We start from the raw sequence: 23334 nt of genomic DNA, 5'->3' as shown, positions 1-23334 counted from the left end.
CATGCAGCCACACACACAGACACACACACACACTTTACAATAAATAAAGCACAAAAGGATAGGTATGCTGTGATGGTGCGTGACATTCATACAAATTATAATCAAATTCGGCAATGCTGTTTTGCCTGCCCCAATTTCCCAAAACATTTGAGGAAGGATGGATGCAGCTCTGTATTCTTAGATCAAGTATCTCCACCAAGTAGATGAAGTGTTATAAAAGACTGGATTTGTTCTACAAAAAATAAAAGTACCATTTCATCTTCTACTTCGTCTTAGAATTCTTTCTTCTCCCCTGGATTCAAGGCATGACCCTGAGCCCTATTGTTGCAAATGCCACTGATCTTCAAAGACTAGGACCAAAATATAATTTACAATGAAAGCTGATGATTACAACATGCTAACTTATAAAACCTGTAAAATAAAAGAACTGAGTGAATTTTGATGAACATGAATTGCACGAACAGTGCAAGAGAAAGCGTGTGGGTAGTGGACAAGAACTTTTCCATTCTGCTCAAAAGCAAATTTCCTTCTTAGAAGTTTAGCAATTGTAAGCCGCCTGCTGCTAATAGCACTTAAAGCTTAATGCTAAAATATATCCCATAATACACAATGAGCCCATATTGATATATACACCCACAAAGATATCACCAAATGGAATGGCCTGCTGTTGGTAAACAGTTCCTGTGGGCAAAACTTCTCAATGCAATGTGGAGTATTTTGCCACAAGAACGTTCTGTGATATAAACATTTTGAAAAGCTTTTTTAACAACAAAGGATTACCAAAGAAAGTGCTTCAAGATGTAAAGCACAAGTTGTACTTTTTTATTCTTCAGGAACAGGGCCAATTGAAGCATCAATTAGTCCCCCACTTACTTACCCTTTCCTGAGCATAGTATGCCGTCGGCTGATTCACAGAAACTTCTGCTCTCATCTTCGGCCATGTTACATTTCCTTGGGTGTTGACACAATTTTCCAAACCATCCATCCTTACAAATGCAACGACCACAGGAACAGGTCCCTTGATCTAGATAAAAAGAGAATCCCTAGGCAGGGACTTTAATATGCAGAGGAGATTATTCACTTTGTCTTTTCAGAGGGGCTGGTGTGAATTTGCATCTATTTCTACCTCATACTAAGGATGAGAGGTGGTTTAGGCCAGGGGTCCCCAACTTTTTGGTTCAGCGGACCAGTGGTGGTGACTTCGGCAGTTTCAGTAGCTGGAAGGAGGAGAAATGGTTTCACATATGCAACCTAAATTCTGTGCGTTCACATGCTCGCCTGCCATTTTGGTGGCACAGTTTCCAACGGGCCATTGACCGCTTCCAGCACCTGCTCCCTCCCAGCACTGTGTTTTCTGTCATGTACTGAAGTTAGAAGACAAAGCCATTCTGCTAAATGTCAGTAGAAGAGGCTTGTCAGAAATCTTGTTCAAACTCCTAATGCAACTTTGTGTTTCATTTTTAGGTTTTTTTATTGATTTTATTGCAATTTCTTTGATTGTTGTGAGCTGTCCAGACCCATTGAGAGTGTGAAAGCCCCTGATGAAATTCTTGTTTACAATACAGTTGCATGATCTAATGGCCTTATCTCCAAGTAGGTGCTTGAGCCAAATCAAAATCGTTGCAGCTGCACGTAAGTAACAGAGTTTGCAACAATCTGTAAAGGGAAAGGATTCTGTTTCTCTTGCCGGTTTCAGAAAAGCCAGCATTCAGCAGATGCAAGGGTCGCTATTCAAAGGAAGTAGAGTATTTTTGCCTGTTTTAGAATGCATTTCTAATTCTTGCATTGTGCCAAAATGGAAGATGATCATAGTCTGGATGGAGAATGATAGCTGAATAAGAAAATCTGAAATCTATTCTCTTGCCCCACCCTTCCTATTGAGATTTAGGATTGTCTTTCTCCCTTCAAGATACATTAAGATGGATAATGGATGGGGAGATTTTGATTTAGCCACATGATGCAAGGCCTTATCATATTCCTTCTTCTCTATGCTACTTAAAATGAACTTGTTTAGTGAAAACACTTGGAAACAAAGAGCTCTTCCACATACAAGGATCAGATCCTTGCATATCTCTATAATGCCATGTATCTCCCAGTGGTTTTTGCGTTTGACCTGATTAATTTCAGTGGTTAATTGCCTCAGGTATTCCACATAGAATGCAATGAAGACGGATTTGTGCTATTTTCTCCCTAGCTGTGCAGTACACAATTCCTCCTGAGAGGAAATTTCTACCATGTCACAGTTCGTAGTTCCAGGGATATCCTTTCTATTCTTAAAGTGAAAACACCATCACTCCTCACTAGCATTCCTCTCTTGTAGGCAATCAGTAGAGAGCTTTTGTGTTGTTGTTTACTGTTTTTTTCAGCAGAGAAAGCAATGCTCTGAGGGAAGAACAAGCAAGGGAGCAGAATCTTATTAGTTGCCATTTTTAGACACCCCACCCCACCCCTCCCAATTTCTCTCTTGAGGAATTAGCCAGTTCAGAAGCAAGAACAGAAAAAGATGGAAAGTGATACGGCATTGCAAAGATGCTACTGGTATGAGAGACAAAATATTTGGCTGATCTTTAGTTCTCTTTTTATTTGCATCCATATAAAACTGCAGATACGCAGGACTCATTTCACCTAGCCCTATCAAAGGACTGGATGTGGCCAAGAACTTAACATTTATTTTAGATAAAGTGCCAATATGGTTAAGTGAATGGTTTGTCCATCAAGGTGAGTGGTGTTTAATCACTCCTTAAAGTGCTATGTTACTCCCAAAGCAGAGGTGGACAATCTCTTCCAGCTAGAAATCACAATTTTAATGAATAATTGTAGTCATGACTAACTCCGTTTTGGAGAGGAGGGTTCTGTCATTCATGGAAATACTTGTTCTATATCAGAAGTCATTGAGAAATCACCTGGCGGTAAAAAAAATATCCTTGCAAATGTGCTTCCAGCTGTGGAATCCTAGATGACTCCAGAATTAGAGAAAAACAAGGTAGGGAAAGTCTGCAGATCAGGATTTCTGAAATTCTTTACAATTCTTTTAATAGCACTTCCACTCTGGCTCATGTGATCAGGAAGGAGGAGGTAGGGGTCTTAGGAATGGAGCTGGTAGCAGTCTTCCGAGTTGAGGTCAATTGTTTCTCTCCTCTGTATGCAAATGCTTTTGTTGGATTGTTTTTCCTCCAGAGTTTTCTGGCCAGATCCAGACCATTTTCAAACTTGACTTTTCTTTTGTTCCCTCCTCCCACTAAACCAAATTTGGTCCCACTCTGTTCTGTTTCCAGGTACCCTCTTTCCCCTAAAATAAGACATCCTCTGATAATAAGCCCAATCGGGCTTTTGAGCGCATACGCTAAAATAAGCCCCCCCTGAAAATAAGCCCTCCCCAAAAATATTTAAACGCATGCATAGCCGGTCCTCGCCATTTCCTCTGGTTTCCTCCACGTGCCCCAAAATAATAAGACCTCCCCGAAAATAAGGCCAAGCACTTATTTCGGAGTTCAAAAAAATATAAGAGAGGGTCTTATTTTCGGGAAAACACGGTAGTTGCCTGCTGACAAAAAAATAGGCAGTCTTCTTGAGCCTTCTGTCCGGCTGTCCATCAACAGGATAACTTTCTGAAGACCAAATAGAATGGGTTTACATTTGGTCCACTGAGAGAAATCGGCAAGAGAAAAGTCAGGTTCAAAGGTAGGCCAGATCCAGAGAGGACCTGGGGAGAGAACACATCCAGAAAATTATCCCCAATGCTGCCCTATTGGAGAGGCACTTGGGCATCTATTTTAAGTCCATCCTTCCTCCCTCCTGGTTGGGTAAGCTAGGAAGGAGCATGTGCTTCTGCCTTGTGCTTCTCAGGGTATACCAGTGGTGGGCTCCTGCTGGTTCCGCACCGGTTCTCCCGAACCGAATGTTAATTTTCTGAGCAGTTTCGAGAACAGTAGTTGGAAGAAATATTTTCCCACACTACAGGGCTAATCCTGCAAGGAAAGATTCTAGTGTGCCTGTATTTCTAGCCCAATCCTTATCTTAATTGCCACCCCTGCTGCTTTAAGTGTTTTCAGAAACTGCCCAGGCTTTCTGTCTGTAGCTGAGCTTCTCTGGAGTTCCCCCCTCCCCAGAGTTTTTTGTGGTACTTTTATTCCTGGGGCTTGAACAGCTATTTACAGAAGGGTTGGCATAGCCATAGAAGAAATGGCTGAGAGGCAGGATGCAAGCTTGGCATTCTGTCTGATTTTTTTTTACTGCCTTTCTGAAGGCATGTGATTTTTTTCCCCTTAAATCTGGATGATTACCTTAGGATATCTTGTGAGGTGAGTGAAGCCAGCTGGTATCTTTAAGTGGTGCAAATGGATCTAATGATTGCTTCTCCTGGGTGCTTTTTGTCAGTTCGCTGAGCACAGGAGTCTCTTGTTTATGGGGATTCTTCAGTCATTCAGGTCATGGTTGTCTCAAAAGTGCTTTTTTCAAGAGGCAACTGGGCTTTCTTGGTTTCCAGAAAGTCCAGTTGCCTCTTGAAAAAGCACCTTTGGGACAGGAGTCTCTTGCATTGCTTTGGAGTGGCCAAGCTACACGATTGCTCACTGATAATAAGTGGATCCTCCTTCCAATTTGTTATAGTTTGCTCTCATGATAATATGGCATAGTAACATGGCACCAATTGTAGAAAGTTAGCACCCACCCTTCTCCTAGAAGAATGAAATATTTTGAGAAATATTAAAAAGGAAGAATATATTTCCCTGGATGAGAAATGGAGAAACATGTTTTCTTAGAGGGAGAAAGTAGCTCCCACCTTCCTTAAGAGCCCATAGCAGATGTCAGCAATTAAGAGATAAAGAGATAGATAGCTATATTCATAGGCAAAAATTCCCTGCAACGAGGTCTGAACAAAGACAGAATGGGATTAGCCCTCAAAATGATAATTTGTTAATTTCTCTCTTTAGCTCATCATTTTGTAGCCCAAATATGCCCACCCACTTCCTGGAGAGCTTAAATGACCTCTCTGCTAAAGGGTTTCACTTTATGAGCAAGAGTTAGCTGTATTTTAACTATTTTAATTCCTCAATGTGCTCTGGCAGCCTGCCTGATTTGTAACTCTGGGCTGCAGGTATTGCTGAGGAAAAGGAAGGTATTCAGACAGAATGGTTTAGCTTTCCATGACAGCTGTGACTCATTGATCTTCAGTGTGTATTATTCCCCCATTTCTAATCTAATGATTGGTATTTAGGCCAGCTTTTTGCAAGCAAAGAAGCTTTTTGTATTTTTATACAGGTAATCTTTGACTTACAACAGTTCATTTAGTGACCATTCAATGTTACAATGGCACTGAAAAAAGTAATTTATGAATGTTTTTCACACTTATGACTGTTGCAGCATCCCCACGGTCATGAGAGGTCGGGCGAAGCTAAGCGCCCCTCAATGTGAGTCACATTAAGTTGGCCACACCTACTCAGTCACATGACCACCCAGCCACACCTACCCAGCTGGTCATTAGGGCAGAGAACTGGTTGTTAAATTATTTGAAGCCCACCACTGGGGTACACATACCTACAACCAGTGGTGGGATTCAGCCAGTTTGCACCACTTCGGGAGAACTGGTTGTTAACGTTCTGAGCAGTTTGGCAAACCGATTGTTGGAAGAAATCATTAGGGCAGAGAACCAGTTGTTAAATTACTTGAATCCCACCACTGCCTACAACTGTACCCAGTCACAATACAAGGGAGAAACCAGAAAGAAACAAATGCACGCATATCTCATCTTAGTTCATTATACAAAAGAAAATGCAGGTACTTCCTATGGCCATTGCTGGTAAAAGGGCTGAAACATTTCGAGAAGCCACGTTCTGCCTGTTTTCCCTAAGTTGTATTTATCTTAAATGAGTTCATCAGCTACGGTTCTCTTTTGATTAAGGTCGCCTGGCTTTGATGATTTACATGTTAGAAATTCCCTATGAATGATTGTTTATGGGGCTGTCCTTGAGAATGTATTTAATAATACTAATGTTTTAAAAAAACAATCTGGAATGATTTATTTCCGGCCTTTTTTTCCCCATGAGCTCATGGTACTATACATAGAATCTCCCTCTCCAATTTTTCTACCATTGTAACAACAGTAGATGGAACTAAGAGAGACGGGTAAACAAAGTCACCCAATTTGAACCTGCCTGAGTCACTCTCAAACATCTGAGTAACTACAATGCACTTATCAGTTCCTGAGAGCAGAATTCCAACATTTCCCTTGGTATGTGGTAAGTGGTAAAGGTGACTATACAAGGTGAAGCTCCACTCCAGTTCCAGCTGTGAAATATAGTATACGCTCTCCAAAAAGTCCACTTTGGTTCTGCTTCAGTGCCAGGCAAAGATCTTTTTCTTCTTTCCCCATCTTTTATCCTCTTTACTTTTCTGTTGTGTGTTTATTTTTAGATTCACTTGTGATGCTTCTTTTAGCATTTCCTTTTAATTGGCTCTTGTTTTAACTGGATCTAGTGGGTTGTTTTCTATTTGAGTTACACGGACTTTACTGATGTTTCATTCTATGTCATCTTAAAAGTGATTAGCTAACTAGGCAATTATTAAGTCTCAAAAAGTATCCGAAAAAAATAAATGACAAGTCAGCTCAGGTAAAATATTCCAAATGCTGAAAGGACAGTTTACATTATCAAGCATATTATTTAATTACCCTATATTATTTCCTACCATGGCAAACTTTCTTTCCCGCTGTGTTCTCCTGGGACATTTTACTTCTTTGAGGAATTTGAATAACACAGCACATTTTTCTGCATTCAGCTCATGAAGGAGAAAGCTACATGATGAAATAAATTCCATTCCAATCAAGGGCACCAAGTTTAAGTGTGATAAACTTCTGAATATGATCAGAACAGATCAAGGCATGTAAATCGTCAGTTGCTTTCCCTTCTTAGTTCTTGATGAAAATGCACTATTTTTTTCCTTCATCCAATGAAGGGCAGTAGCATTTTTAGGACTTTGCAAGTATGCAAGATCATGGATGCTTATGCCCTCATCCAACACATTTTCTCTTTATATTTACCTCAGCCTAGAGTTGGAAAAATGAGGTATAAATCAATATCTGCTAGTGAGACAAGCAGAAGACAATTATTCAGTTCACCTCCTCCTCCATTTACTTTTTCAATAGGCATTAAGTCTTCCTACCAGTTCTTCAAGATCATGCCTAGCTTTAACTCATTCTGCTTTAAGCTCTCCTTCATCCTTCCCATGAAATCAACAGGAGCTGAACTCCACTACTTGTTAACATTTGCAGAAGAAATTATGTTGAGGTTGGCATAACTTGTCGCTAAATGGTTAGAAGCAGCCTGAAAATAAGACATTTTATGCCTATGCATCTCAACATAATTAGTGGGTTTTCCAGTATCTTCTGTGTTGAAAAAGATTTTTTCTTAATAGTTTTTTCCCCTATAAATTTATATTTTTGATGCCCAAGTATGAGGCATACTATAAATGAGTAGTAGATATTTTAAGAAATCTGATTAATGGTATAACAAATGGGTGGGTTTCTTTTGCTGGAATTGCATAAGCAATTTGTTCAACAGCAAATAGAATATGGATACATAAGGCTATTGTAAATTTCCCTGAGTATTTTCATGTGCAAAAATTCAGGGGCCGATCTACAATGAAGGTCTGAATTATTAAATATGTAATGATAAACCGCTATAGTGCTGATCTCAATCTCATACAGAATTTGATTTCTGTATTTAACATTTCTAGTATCCACTTTTTCCCCCTAAACCATTACAATATTGAGATTTTATCTTTCTGATTAATATATCTATTTGAAACTGGAGGTTTGCATCAGGAGCTGAGAATCATACAAATTTGTAGTGACTGGCAAACAAAGTTCCTTTTTAGTCTATTCTTGACCAATATACATTTGTTTAGCTTTTGGTAGCTTCTGAAGAAATAAATAATTTTAAATAATAAAATATCCCAACTTTCTCAATATTTCTACATGTTGATCCCCCCCCAAAGCAGGAAAAAAAAATCTATCTATTATTCATATCAACATACAGTGCTTGTCTGGAAATTTTAACTTACAACTCCCATCAACCACAATCAGCATGGCCACTGCCTGCTCATCGTTTTAGCTTCTTTGTTGATTTCATTGACTTTTAATTACAAAAGGTTTAATGAATGTCTGGTTCTCTAAACCTGGTGAATCAGCTTCTACCAGTCTCAATGAGATGAAAAATAAGGAAGAATATTTGGAACTGTAGCTCAACAACAACAATAGGGTCACAAATTTCCCATTGATGAACTACAAAAAGGACTTTGTTTTTCCTTGAAAATGTTTCACTTCTCATCCAAGAAGCTTCTTCAATCCTAATTGAATGGTGGAAGGATTTTTATTCCTTGCAATCGTTAGCAGGTATGGATCCTTCTTGGAACTGCTGAAAGGACCGTATTGTAAACAGCAGATAGATGGTGTTGTATCCCTCCCCCTCTGTTGAGAGAGAGCTGTTCAAATACCACCTACGGTGTCTCCTGTTTACAACGAGGTCCTTTCAGCAGTTCCAAGAAGGTTCCCTATCCATTTGCACTATTTCAGTGATCCCAAGTGCCCAAATAAACCTCCAAATGGCCTCAATGACTCTCAGAAAGAGTATAAAGACCTTGCAGATAACTGCAAGGAATATAAATCTTTCCATCCTTCACCATTCAATCAGAATTGAAGAAGCTTCTTGGATGAGAAGTGAAACATCTTCAAGGAAAAACAAAGTCCAGTTGCCTTTTGAAAAAAGCACCTTTGGGACAACCATGAGGTGGATGACTTGAGAATGTCCATAGACCTATAAATCAGCAATTAATGCTGCAGAATTTTCTCTAAAAAGGAATCATACCACATTTTGTGTAGCTTTGAGGTTCAGCTGCAGGTAATAACTCACGGGTATCCAGTTTCGAGTCTATTTAAGCTTGATCCAGAGAATCATTGAGCACAGCCTTACAAACCTACCTTTCCCACCAATATTTCTCTCTGAAAACAAGGCATTCACTATAAACATCAGAGTGCCCCTAAATATATGCAAAATGTGTTTTTATTGAATATACCCCAATGGCTCATCTAGGTTTAAGACAGCAGAGTAAGTACCATTTCAATAAAGGCTCTGGCACCGCCTTCAGAAGGATGGCTCCAGATGTTGAGATGTTGAGAAACACGGGAAGAACACACATACACATATTTATGTTCTCCATTTCACATATGAATGTGATGATGTTCAAACGGGAACTTTCAGATAGCAAAACCTCTTAATATGGGGCAGGCTCCGCATACTATTTTTAGGAAGAGGTTCATTTTGCTGAATTTCAGTTTTAGCTTTATAGCTGGTGAAGTGCACAGCACAGTCCCTTGTATGCCCTCATCTTTGCTATTCCTTCTGTTTCCCCAAGATGTGAATCATTGAGCATATGGTAGCCCATTCGTTTAATTCAGATGATAGATTCCGAGTCAATATCTCCCATTTCTTTCAAATAATTTTACATTTTTAGAAACAAAACCATTTGTTTACATTGTTTATTTTACAGAACACACACACACACACACACACACACACACACACACACATATTCGTAGATTTTCACGGGTACAGCTATGCAAGTCTTGGTGTATTCGGGTCTTCTCCCATGTAAGATTGAGAGCACTTTGGCAACGTTTCGGCAGAATCTCATCTGCCATCATCAGGTTTATGCAAGGGGTCTTCTGTTGCTGCAGAAGTCCCCTTGCATAAGCCTGATGATGGCAGATGAGATTCTGCCAAAACATTGCCAAAGTGCTCTCAATCTTACATGGGAGAAGACCCGAATACACCAAGACTTGCATATATATAAATATACATACAAACATACATACATGAGACACCTATCTATCTCCGTGTTGTACATACATTCCTGCCTCTTAAAATAGTTACTTTCTTTATATTATCACAATAATTCCAAACCAGAGGAAAAAATAGCATTATAACCACAACATTACTTCATCCGAAATCCATATTAAAATTGACCTACCATTGCAGACATTGCCATCGTTGTCTTCACACTGTCTATCATCACACTCGCAAAGTTTGCCATATATTTTGGACTCTCCAGGAGGAAAACATGTACACCGGCCACAATCACATTTTCCTGTGAGAACAGTCATCTCTCGTTAGTCAAATCCAGCAGCCAAGGTCAACTTGTTCTTGTCTATGACTCAACTTAGCAAATTAACAAAGAAATATAAAGATCACCCTGAAAGAGGAAGGCAGTACATTTTAAAAAGATAGCTGTGTAAGGGCTGTTTTGTGTTACAGGAACACAGAATTTTCTTAACCACATCAAGCTATTCCTTAGTTGAGTATTGATGGCAATGGCTTGCCCTGTTTAGGACAGAGGTTCATCTCATCACCTCCTGCTTTTTTACCTGGAGATGCTAAAGAGTAGACTTGGATCTTCTACCTGGAAAACAGATTATCCACCAGTGAGTAATTACTCTTCATTATCCCAGTGGCTTAGCTAACCATTTCCCATGGTGTCTTTCCAACCTATTGCTGCAATATTAAGAACTCATTTCCCTACCTAACATTGCCCAAAATGCAATGAAAATGTTTTATATGTGGCACATGTCTTCAACCAGACTGGCAAAAATACAGCCTAAAAATAGCCCGATCTGCTGGAAGTGTAAAAAGACACAAGGAACCTTCTATCATTTATGGTGGACATGCCCGGCAGCAAAGAAATTTTGGTCTAATATTAAAAAATGGTTGGAACAAATAACAGAAACACAGTTAGACAAAGAACCAGAAACATTTTATTAGGAATTTTTAATAAATCATATCCAAAAGATATCAAATATCTCACAATTCACATACTAACAGCTGCAAGAATAATTTACGCAAAAAATTGGAAGCAAGAAAGAACGCCAAATGAAACAGAATTAATAGAAAAAATTCTAGAATGCGCTGAAATGGATAGGTTAACCAAAGAAATACAAGAAAGAGAAGAATCAGATTATTACAAAATATGGAACAATTGATATAATTGGTTAAAAAGGAGAAATAAATATTACCGATTTTAAAAAAAATGTTATTAGATTAAGGAGAGGTGAAGAAATATATTATAAGTAGAATGTCACTTTGAAAAAATGCTTAAGAAGGAAACATAATCTTTTCGTTTATATGCTGTATAAATGTTTGTGATGTATATGTTATGTTATGTTTTTTTAATATTTTACTCAAATAAAAAATTATTTTTTAAAAAAAAACATTGCCCAAAAGGCAACTTTTATCAGTCCTACCTTCTTCAAATGTCATTAGAATCTCCCAGAAAGTGAGGGGAGTGTGAAAGGAATGTATTCAGAGTGCTTAAGCCAACCAGAGAATACCAAGCAAGAGTTAAATCTCTGAGGTTGTGTGAGGTAGTGATTCAATAGTTTTAGATAAGATGGCGGAAGAGAGGGAACTGAGTTCAGGCTGCCCTTTTGATTGTTTGTTGTGGCGTGTGGGAAGATGTTTTCTACCTGTTTGGGTGGGAAAGTTGTAGGAGCGGGCTGTGCTGTAGTGGAGCACAGTATACCGGAGGATGGGTGCAGTTGTTGCTTTGCCATGTTTACTTTTTTTTTTTTATTTATTTATATGCTGCCCTTCTCCGGAGACTCAGGGCGACTTACAATGCATTAAGCATTATTTACTACTTTGCTGCCTTGTTGCTTTATGGCAGATGTTTTAAACACACAGCCCATGGGCCAGATCCGGCCCACGATAGGCCCAGAGTTGTCCCATGGGACCATCCTGGAGATGGTGAGGGACCTGCCCATGCCACCCTGGCTCAACCCACCGAGTCAGCCATGATGACCAGGCCATGGGATCTGCAAGATTGATCTCAGTCAGTGGTGATTGGGGAGAAAAGGTCCCACCCTCAGTCCAGAGTGATGCAGGATTTGGTCCTCTACTATTTAACATCTACATGAGTCTGCTGGGTGAGTTCCTCCATTGCCACTGTAAACTGATGATACCCAATTGTATATTACAACCACTGGCAAATTAAGCAGTGTTGTGGGCATCATATCCTGATGCCTGAAGGCTGTGAGGGTCAGGATGAAGTACAACAGACTTCAGCTGAACCCTGGCAAGACTGAGCTTTAGTTTAGGGCCTAACAGTTTTAGGTTTATGTCATCTTTGGTGCTGGATGGATTGCATGCACAGCTTTATGCCAGGCACCAGTTGCGCCCATTCATAGACGGTGAAGCTTTGCTCATAGTCACTCATGACCTAGTCATCTCTAGGTTAGATTATTGTAATGTGCTGTCTTTGGGAGAGTATCTTCAGCTGATATAGAATGCAGCGACACATTTGAAAATGTGTTCCTAGAAAAGCACATGTCACACCTCTGCTCTGCGAGCTGCTTTGGCTGCTAGTTTGCTTCTGGGTCCAATTCAAAGGGTTGGTATTAACCTTTAAAGCTCTTCATGGCATGGGACCAGGTAGCCTGAGGATCTGCCTCTCTCTGATTATGTCAGCCCATACCATTCAATATGGCAGAGAATGCATGCTACAAGTAGCATCTGCAAGGAACCTACATTTGGTATGTCTAGGATATCACTTGTCTCTACCATGGCACCTACTTTATGAAACATTGTCTCACCCCGCCCACTGAGGTCAGGTTAGCTCTATCCCTCTTAACGTTCTGGAAGTCACTCAAGACCCGGTTATGCTTCGTATAGAACAAATAACATCTTAAGATGCTTCCACTATTGATATATTTATTCTCTCTGTTTATGGTTTGTACATTTTAATATATTTTAATCTCAGTAATGATTGTTTTATATTTTTATAATGATTGTACAGGTTACAACGGCACTGAAAAAAGTGACTTAGGACCATTGCAGCATCCCCATGGACACATGATCAAAATTCAGATGCTTGGCTATTGATTCACATTTATGACGGTTGCAGTGTCCCTGGGTCATCTGATCCACTTTTGCAACCTTCTGACAAGCAAAAGTCAATGGGGAAACCGGATTCACTTAACAACCGTGTTCCTAATTTAATAATTGCAGTGATGCGCTTTACAAATGTGGCAAGAAAAGTCATAATTTGTCTATTCCAGGTCCTTGGAAAGGACTCAATAGGTAGACAAAAATGCCAAATCCAATCTAAAAATCTGGCTGATTGTCCAACGAACCAATATAATAAAATCCCCTATCTTCTAATAAACTGACAGTCCTATAAGGTAGACCAGACTAAGAAACAGACTGACTGGACCTAAAGCTACTTTTAATTAAACTTTTAATTAAACAGCTATTGCAACAGAATTTTGGACTACTGTAATGCTCTCTACATGGGGCTCCCCTTGAAGAGCACTTGGAGGCTCCAACTGGTCCAGAATGCGGCCGCGCGGGTGGTTATGAGCACACCTCGTTACGCCCATGTAACACCTCTCCTGCGCGAGCTGCACTGGCTCCCAGTGGTCTTCCGAGTGCAATTCAAGGTGTTGGTCACCACCTTTAAAGTGCTCCATGGCATAGGACCAGGATATCTACGGGACTGCCTTCTGCCACCAACAGCCTCCCACCGACCAGTTCGCTCCCACAGAGAGGGACTCCTCAGGGTACCGTCAGTCAAGTTATGTTGGCTGGCGATACCCAGGAGGAGAGCCTTCTCTGTCGGAGCTCCTTGCCTTTGGAATGAATTGCCCCCAGATATTCGTAACATCTCTGACCTCTGGGTCTTTCGCTGTGCCCTTAAGACCCTACTGTTCCGACAGGTGGGGCTGTCTAACTGAATGATTTTAAATTGGGTTTTAATATTGGGTTTTAAAATTCAGCCAAAACTATTTAATGATTTTAATTAATTTTAACTATGATATTGTATATTTATGTTTTAATCTTGGCTGTACACTGCCCCAAGTCCTTCGGGAGAAGGGCGGTATATAAATAAAATTATTATTATTATTATTATTATTATTATTATTATTATTATTATTATTATTATTATTATTATTATTATTATTATTATTATTATTATTATATTGCAAGACTAAATGTGTTTTCCTCCCTTCCTCCTTTATCTTCTTTCTTGCCCTGGGATCAAGCCTCTTTTATCTGATTGTTGCCTTAGTAACGGATCTTCCCTCTGTCCTTCAAAGCCACTCTCTGCACTCTTCACATAAACAAATCAATAAAATTAAGGGCAGTGGAACTAGGAGAAATCTGTCAATCAAACAGGAAAGTTATATGGACTGTATTAGATAGAAGGAATAAGATTCCACATAATTTATGTCTATATATTCATAGTACCAAATAGTTACTGATTTGAATATATACATCTCTCTAGATACAGGTAGAGAGGTAGAGAGGTGTCATGGCCCCCTCAGAGTCCGGTTCAGAGAAGGAGGAAGAGTTGGAACTGGAACTGTCAGGGGCTGAGGACGATGCTGTCCCAGGACCCTCAGGATAGGAGGAGGTGGTCAACCAGACAGAGAGCTGCTGCCTGCATAGACGCAGAGGAGGATCTGCTGTTGACCGATAGTGGTGCTAATAGGCAGCCAATCTCCTCTGATGAGGAACAGCTGTCTACTCCACTTGATCCAAGGGCCAGGAGATGGAACGTAGGCAAACCCAGAGAAGGGCTGCAAGGCTACTTGGGAAAAGGTCGCCCCACCCCTCCTCACAAGGAACACCTGGAAGGGAGTAAGAGGAGAAGCTGTGGGAAGTTAGTCTTTGCCAGGAACCATTGTTTGCTTTGGCTTACAGTCCCCCAGCTTCGACTTATGCTTGTTTGCCTTGCCTTGCTTGGAAAATTGCTCTTCACATTTTGGTTTGGACCTTCTCTTGTGGCCTGCATTTGGCCTCTGCTTCACTGGGGCTTTGGAACTGCTTCTTTTCTGTGACCTGTTTCTTGCCCTGAGGGCTGTCTTTGTATTGTGCCTGGACTCTGCCTGGTGGATTGGACTTGGACACCTGGACCTTGTCCTGTGAGTGTGCTCCTACTCTGCGGGCTTTCTTTGTGGGTTTGGGAGTCTGAGGGTGACTGCCTGCAGGGAGTCTTATTGGTTGCTGGAGGGCCTTTGGCTGAAACATTTATTAACATATATCTTTTTAATTGTATTTTAATGTTTGTAGTTTATGCTTTTACTTGGCTGTTCACCACCCTGAGTCCTCAGGGAGAAGGGCGGTATATAAATTTAAAAATAAATAAATAAATGAATGAATAAAATTAAGAGAAATAAAGAACTCTCTAGAGGCTTGCCTTGCCTTGAACACCTGGCTTAGATCTATAATCACTTCTACTTAAAGCAAAGGGGAAATATATACAATTTAATATAATTGTTGTATGGGGAATGGATTTTAGTACAGTACTTTGGTATGTTGAAAGAAAATCAAAGCTAAAGAGTTGGAGGTAACATCTGTATAGCACAACCTCTTGGGCTGAGGACTCTCCTCGGCCCATTAGTGGTTGTTAGGACAGTATTCAAAAAGGGTGATTTAAAAAATGGTGAGGACTATACCTGAGAAGAATTAAAGGGGATATCTTTGACTTAAAGGTAATAACATTGAATTATTAATTTGATTACTTCCCTTGTATTCCTTCAGCATCAGGTTATACATCCCTGAATTATCCAGAATCATAGCTTTTAAAGAATGCCATGAATGCAACTCAATGAATTCAGTGAATTCAAAGAGAAACTGAACCCAACTCACTGAATCTCTTTTTCCCCCCTCTTGAAATGAAAAGGATATTGTAGTCTAATATAGGCAGTCCACAACTTACGACCAATTCTTTAATGGTCAGAGATATGAAGGGCTCGTAAGTTTATTATCTTCTGGCTATCTTCTGGCTATCATAAAATGTCATCTTGACATCCGTACACCATCACAGATACATGACTACATTTGGCATCTGGCCCACATTTACAACTAGTTGCAGCATCCTGCAGCCATGTTACCACAATTTGCAATATTTTTTGCTGGTATCTGACAAAAAAAACTCCCACAGTTATGACTGTGTGATTCACTTAACTGCTTTAAAAGCAGTCATACAATTGAGTCCTTTAAAATGGGTGGCTCGAATTACGAATGCTATGACAAAAATTCCGATCCCAGTTGTGATCATAAATCAAGGATTACCTGGAATATTTTTTTTCACTATCTTTTTTCCACATCTACCCTAAGAAGCCAGTTGGCTGGAAGGCATTAAAGAAGCACAGTCAGACAATACAAATTGCATTTCAAGTCACTACATACAAGAGGCTTGCATTCTGGGGCTAAGAAATTGAAGAACAACAAAGGAGGGCAAATTTCCAGGACCCACAGTAAGGAATTTCAACAGCTTTACTACTTTATCAAATGTGTCTGGCTAAGCGTTACCATGTTCAAACCAGTCATTTGATGAGGTTATAATCATTAAGTAATCAGAGGCTCATGTCAAGTTGAAAAGGGATCAGCACTTCACCTATACTTGGTTCCCTTTGCTGGAGTAATAGCTTTGCCATAGCAACCTAGTTACAGAGGGAGAAAGTGAGCAAGGGGAGCTTCCTAAATTGGCTTTGGAATACAAAGCTCACACAAACAAATGCCTTTTGGTATCAGTCCAGTTCATTATTCTCAATTGTATTTTCAATCCAGTTCATCATTCTCTTTGTTTCTAGGAACTAGGTTTTTGTCTGTTTAATGTTGGCCTTCTATGCCTGAAATCTTGCTTTGTATTGCAAGTCAGAGAATTCCTAGGAAAGCGTTATTCGGATTCTGAAGTAATAGAAGCTGTCAAAAACATAAGTTGCAAAATGTTCAACATGTCTTCTTCCTCATTTTTCCTGCTTACACCAAGTTTTGCAACAGTGCCTTCTTCATAACCATACAGGCCATTCTTCTTCTAATTTTGGAATCCTATGCTCTTTAGGATTTCTTTTGTTGTAGTTAGTTTTTTGTTGCTTTGTTTTGATTTTGGGATGGGGTTTTGTTTGCTTGTTTGGTAATTCTGTAAATTTTCAGGGATCCTTCTTGTATGTGGTATACAATTTTGGAAACCTAAGTCAGTGTCTAACAACAGGTATCTGAAAGAGGTGCTTAGGAGGGAAATTGCCCTCATCCTGACAACTCCCATGATTTTCCATCACAATTAGGGACTAAAAAACATAATAAGTCCTCTGAGACATGCCAGTTGTGAATTAAAGAACACATGGATCTGAAAGAATCAGAGACTCATTTCTCTCACATGCTCCCAAATAAAAACAAAACTTTTCTAGTCAAGAGTAAAGATATGAATTTTGAACAAAAAACCCGCCTAACACCTTGCCTTCCATCTTGGCCAATGCTAAGCAAAAACTCGTGTCAAATCATGGCATCACGTTGCCGTCACGTGATGTATCGTGACATTTTTTTCCCTTCATGGAGTGGGCGTGGCCTGCATGTGACGCATCCAGCCCGCGGGCCACCAGCTTGATACCCCTGCTTTAGGGCTTGGAGGTCTTATTCCTGAACCACAGACATTCTTCACCCAACTTCAAGCTGCTGGTCTTTTTCTCTAATATCAATTGGTATCAGAGAAAACCATGACGACCACAATACTTGATATAAATGGTGGCATAGATTCAGTGATGGGATTCAAATAATTTAACAACCGGTTCTCTGCCCTAATGACTGGCTGGGTAGGCGTGGCCATGGTGGGCATGGCCAGGGGGTGTGACAGGCAGCACTAGGCCTCCTGCACCCCCCTCATGCACCCCTCTGGGAGCAAAAACGGGCCATGGCATACCGCACCCCTTATGTCCCGTTTTGGGCCTAGTAGGCCTCCCTGTACTTAGCTGGGACGTGACAACTCCTGGAGGGGGTGGGGAGGGGAGGGGTGGAGCCAGTCAGCGATTTAACAACCGGTTTGCTTGAACTGGTCCAAACCGGCTGAATCCCACCACTGCATAGATTTTTATTTCTGCCATTTCAAGAGAATGATATTAAATTATAACAGACATATATGAAGTTTCAGGATGCTAACATTTCTGGAGGGTGGGGGGGGGTGAAATTTCCACTTATCCCCACCTGCAAAGACAAACTTTTCATTATTTCTATGTGCAAATGTTCACTTGATATTTAAGGACAAAGTAACATCTAGCAATGGCTGTGGCATTTTAGGTCCCTTATTGTATGTACTACACTATACCATTATGCTGCCATTCTCCATTGTTGAGCTTTTAAAAACGCACAAATTGCTGAAAATGCCTGGTGATAAGAGCAACTTTAAATATAATGCTTACGCAGGATCATTAATTATATGTATTTTGAACCAATTGCTAGATGGAGTATATAGAAGATAATAGAACTCCCTTTGTAAACTCTTAATTTTGATTTAAATACAGCATGCTCAAAATCTTCCTGTATAATTTACAAGAATTTCTACCCCCTTACCCCGTCTGTGCATTGCCAAAGTTAAATGACAGTAGGATGGGCCCTCTAAATGTGCCATTATTTCTTTTATATTTCTAAAACACTCATGCTTTCAGAACTCTTCTCATGCAACCTTCACCTGCACCCAGCTGTAACAACAAAAGGGAAATTTGGTTTTACATAAAGTATTGGAGGTCAAGTTATAGCACCTGCTATACAAATCTAAACCTGTTTTCACATTAACAGAATGCTTTGCATGTCCTCATGTCAGCACAATTGTGCCGATTGCACAGGAATTAAGAGAAAGGGTATAATCATTGCACTAGAGAATAACACATTGTGATCTGAACACTCAGTGCTCTTTAAAATGCCCCCATCTCATTCCCATCAGTAGGGCTGATGACAATGTTAAAACAATTTTGGTTGGAAATAATCATCTGCCTTTTAAAGAAACAGTGGGCTAATTTATTAACCAATTTAAAACTACTGGAATATTAAATAATGAAGAAAGTACAACATAGCTTAAATATATATATAAATTTATTTACTTCTTTATTTGCTTGTTTGTTTAGTAAATTGCTACCTAGAGCCACTGAATTGCTTTCGGCAGCTTACCAAAATAAGCAGAAAAACAGTGGATCTAACCATGTAAACTATAAATTGAAAAAGGCCTGGATGAAAATAAATGGAAGTTGTTCTTATAACCTAATAGTTGCATGATCCTCTTAAGCAACTCATTCCTCAAAAAGAAGAATTAATCGGTAGTGTCTCCAGCACATCTGTGAAAATGCCCCTGTGATGAAATGTGGGCTTAACTCTGCAAGTCCTGCAAGTAATTGAAGCTGGGCAAAGTTTTGTTCACGTAAAGCAGGGATTCCCAACCTCCACACCATGGCCCACTACTGGGCCGTGGTCTGTTCGAAACTGGGCTGTGGGAGAGATGGGCAAGCATGCATGCATGAAGCTCCAGTTAAGCGAGCAGAGGGCACTTGCACTCGCGCGCAAAGCTCCATTCGTTCGCACGAGATGAGCTTTGCACTTACACACAAACGCTCTCTGCTCAACAGCTCTCCACTCGCGTGAGTGGAGTAATTCACACATGTGGGAGGTTGTGTGCCTGCCGCTTACAGAAATGGAGCTGTGTGTGTATGCATGCGCCTGCCACTCACATGCCCCCCCTCCCCACTCCAGGATGGGCCACCAAGTTAGAATAGAAGAATAGAATTCTTTATTGGCCAAGTGTGATTGGACACATAATAAATTGTTTTCGGTGCATAAGCTCTCAATGTACATCAAAGCTATAAGTGATAAATCATGATCATAGTCATTATAAAAGTACATTCATCATAAAGGTTGGGGCCCACTAACTTAGATGTACAAACTTTGCATTGACTCTGGAAGCAACTAACAATGAGTTGCCACTGTTAGAAAAAAGACCAGCAAAAGGAAGCTGTATTGCCCATTAAAGAAAACAAAAATGAAAATAGCTAAAAAATTACAAAAAACGGCTACACTTTTTAAAAAAATTATAGATTATGGCTTTTTCACCCAGATGTTAAAAAAGCCAAAACTGGATTGTGATGGGAGGAAAGGCTGAACTGGCATCTCAAAGTGAAATGGGGAAGAGCTACATCCAAAGAAGGACCTCTCTATGTCAGTTTCTGGTTATAGCCAAGAACCAAAATAGCTTCTTAAAAACATGAATTCTTTACCTCCTAATTAAACTTCCAATTACCTATTCTGTGTATATATATAAACTAAAATTATTATGACAACTTGTGGTATCAGAGCTACCTGCAGCCTTCTGAAAAAACTTGGGTATAGCTCTCTGAGCTCATTGAATACTTGCTACTGAATAGAAATTGTCTATCTCACAGAAGTGGAAAATATACAGGAGAATAATCGTATTAAATGCTGTTAATCGATACAATTGATGCTGTGACATTTAGTTTTGCCCTGATTCTATGTGAATTTCAGAATTATAGAATTGGGCCACTGAATGCAGTTCTCTATAAAAGTCAGGAATGCAAGTTCAAGCCTTTGTGGCAGATGGATATTTAGCCTCTTCTTAATGATAGGAAGCTTTTCCCCAGCATTCATTTGAAATCTGCCTCCCTGTAACTTACATTTATTATTCCATGTCATGCGGAGAAGAGGGTTGCCCTAGTATCCATTGGCTGATCACTACAAAGGATGACACTGGCATGACCATCACAGATCTGAAGGAGGCAATGAGAGACAGAGGTATACGGACCATGCTGATTCATAGATTGGCCCAGGATCAGGCGTGACTGAATAGCTGACAGTGATGACAATCATGCATTTTGGAACAACAGAGAAGAGGTCTTATATTTTTTTCTAGTTTCCTAAATTTTTCTAGCTCAGGGATGTCAAACTCGCTGGATGTGTCACACGCTGGCTATAAAGGTAAAGGTAAAGGTTCCCCTTGCACATATGTGGTAGTCTTTCCCGACTCTAGGGGCGCTGCTCATCTCTGTTTCAAAGCCAAAGAGCCAGCGCTGTCTGAAGATGTCTCCGTGGTCATGTGGCCGGCATGTCTAAACGCCAAAGGCACACGGTACGCTGTTACCTTCCCACCAAAGATGGTCCCTATTTTTCTACTTGCATTTTTTACGTGCTTTCAAACTGCTAGGTTGGCAGAAGCTGGGACAAGTAACAGGAGCTCACCCTGTTATGCGGCACTAGGGATTTGAACCGCTGAACTGTCGACCTTTCGATCAACAAGCTCAGTGTCTTAGCCACTGAGCCACCGCGTCCCTGGATACCGCATCACACATACTGGCCATGCCCACTCCCATTTTAGCAAAGGGGGAAAAAGTTGCAATACGTCATGTGACGACGTATTGTCGCGGATTTGAACCCCCGCTCTAGCTTCTTTTCAGATATTTGAAGAGTGCTATGCAGGGGTGGGTTCTACTTACATTTACTACCGGTTTGCAATGGGGCCGCAACATTGTACATCACACAGAGAGTGCTGTTCCCCAACCTTTGTGCTACAGCCATGAGGGGTTTGTAACGGTGATGGTGGGAGAAGGGATTTTTTTTGGGGGGGGAACCTTGGGTTTATCTTTGCTTGCTGACTTTTGCTTGTTACTATATAGGAAATAGAAGCAAGTTAATTCTGGCTTTGGTTAAAGTTCTTTTTACCTAGAAACCTAAATAAAAGCCTCCTGTTTTGCTAATGAATGTTTTTCTTATCTTGCTATTTCTTAGCAATTAATTTCTAAAGAGCAGGCCCAATTTCCTGTCTTATTCCTGTCTGAATAATAACTTAAAAGCTAGAGAGATAAGAAACCAACCAATTCATATTTCCCTTAGCAACAACCAGTGCTCACCTTATGGGCATTAGTACCAACTTTTTGGGCATGTTTTCCCTATCCAAGGGTGTGAATAAATTACTATCTACCAATGGTTATACACTGGTTTATTTCAATGATGTATAAAAGCTCTGTTAAGCTTTGAATGCATAGGATTGATTTGGTGACTTTGGTCATGAAGGCGAATATTTATGTTTGCACAGAAATAAAGTTGTATTTTTGGTTTCCGTCACTTATGTGTGACTTCTTTTTGGCTACTCGCACCAGGAGAAACAAATCACCCAGCTTTTGACTAGGCCAACAGTGGAAACTAAATAAGGTGTGGTGGCTTGCTTTAAAAAAAATAATTTTTAAAAAATCCTACTTATTTTACCACTATCCAAAGGAATAACATCTCTTGTTATTGAGGTTGAACTAGATGACCTCTAAAGTCCCTTCCAATTCTATTATGTTCATAGAGTATAGAACATGTTCCATATTCTAGGAAGAGGAATCTGTAATCATATTGCCAATCTACATTGAATGGTGGAAAAAGCAAAGGAATACCAAAAAGTCTCTGCATGTGTTTCATTGACTACACAAAATCCTTTAATTGTGTTGATCATGACAAGTTCTGGAACTGCCTCAAAGAACTGGGAATATCACCAATCACCATCTAGTTTATTCAGTCATTCTACTCTGATCAGGCAGCCACTGTAAGAACAGAATATAGATAATGTTTCAAAATTGGAAAAGGCACTCAGCAAGGTTGAATCTTTTCACCTGTATTATTCAACATGTACACATAAATAGTTATGAGAAATGCACATTTGGAGGAATTTACCATTGGGGTTAAAATTGGTAGTAGGAATATCAACAACCTCAGATGGTTGAGGAGATGATACAATATTGCTTGCGGAAAGCAAGGAGGATGTGGAGTGGCTAATCCTGATAGTCAAAGATGAAAGTGAAAAATTTGGACTGCTCCTTAACATCAAAGAAAACAAAGATAATGACAACTGCAGAGGACACACAGGTCAGAGTGCAGCTGCCTGCAATTACTGCAGGTTCGAATCTCGCCAGGCTCAAGGTTGACTCAGCCTTCCATCCTTTCTAAGGTAGGTAAATTGAGGACCCAGTTGTGGGGGCAATAAGCTGACTTTGTATAAATATGCAAAAAGGATGAAGGCTATTGCTTAGTGCATTGTAAGCCGCCCTGAGTCTCCGGAGAAGGGCGGCATATAAATCAAATTTTAAAAAAATGGTCAATGAATACCACCCCTGGATTGGAAGGTACATAGAACTTGGAAGAACTGCAATGTCTAGCATGAATAACATCTGGAAGAGGAAAGACAGTCTCACATCCAAATGCAGATTAGTTCATGCAATAATTTTTCTAAATACTGGTGCTGGAGGTGACTACAACGCATCCCATGGACAGCAAAAAATCACAAGCGAAGAAGTCCTCACCAAAAATATCACTTTAAGCCAAGATTGCCAAACAGATCTTGGTCATGTTGTCATGAGAGATGACTCACTCGAAAAGTCAATCATGCTGGGAGGGATCAGCGGAAAAAGGGGCGCCCTAGTACCCACTGGCTGGGCACTATAAAGGATGATACAGGATGGTGAATCTGAAGGAG

General features: G+C 40.1%; 1 protein-coding gene across 1 annotated transcript in view; it reads right to left on the bottom strand.

The window, feature by feature from the left end:
* The window catches only part of ITGBL1 (integrin subunit beta like 1), a 167320-nt gene that overhangs the window by 7759 nt on the left and 136227 nt on the right, over nt 1-23334 (bottom strand). Inside the window, exons 8-9 of the mRNA XM_034418138.3 lie at nt 10024-10140; nt 878-1024 (exon numbers count right to left, since the gene is read on the bottom strand). Of these exons, the coding sequence (XP_034274029.1) occupies nt 878-1024; nt 10024-10140 (264 nt within the window). The remainder of the gene's footprint in view (nt 1-877; nt 1025-10023; nt 10141-23334) is intronic.

This window comes from Pantherophis guttatus, chromosome 5, assembly GCF_059756535.1.
Source record: "Pantherophis guttatus breed Tessera chromosome 5, ASM5975653v1, whole genome shotgun sequence".
In the NCBI taxonomy this organism is placed as follows: domain Eukaryota; kingdom Metazoa; phylum Chordata; class Lepidosauria; order Squamata; family Colubridae; genus Pantherophis; species Pantherophis guttatus.
This window is presented reverse-complemented; position numbering and strand designations above follow the sequence as displayed.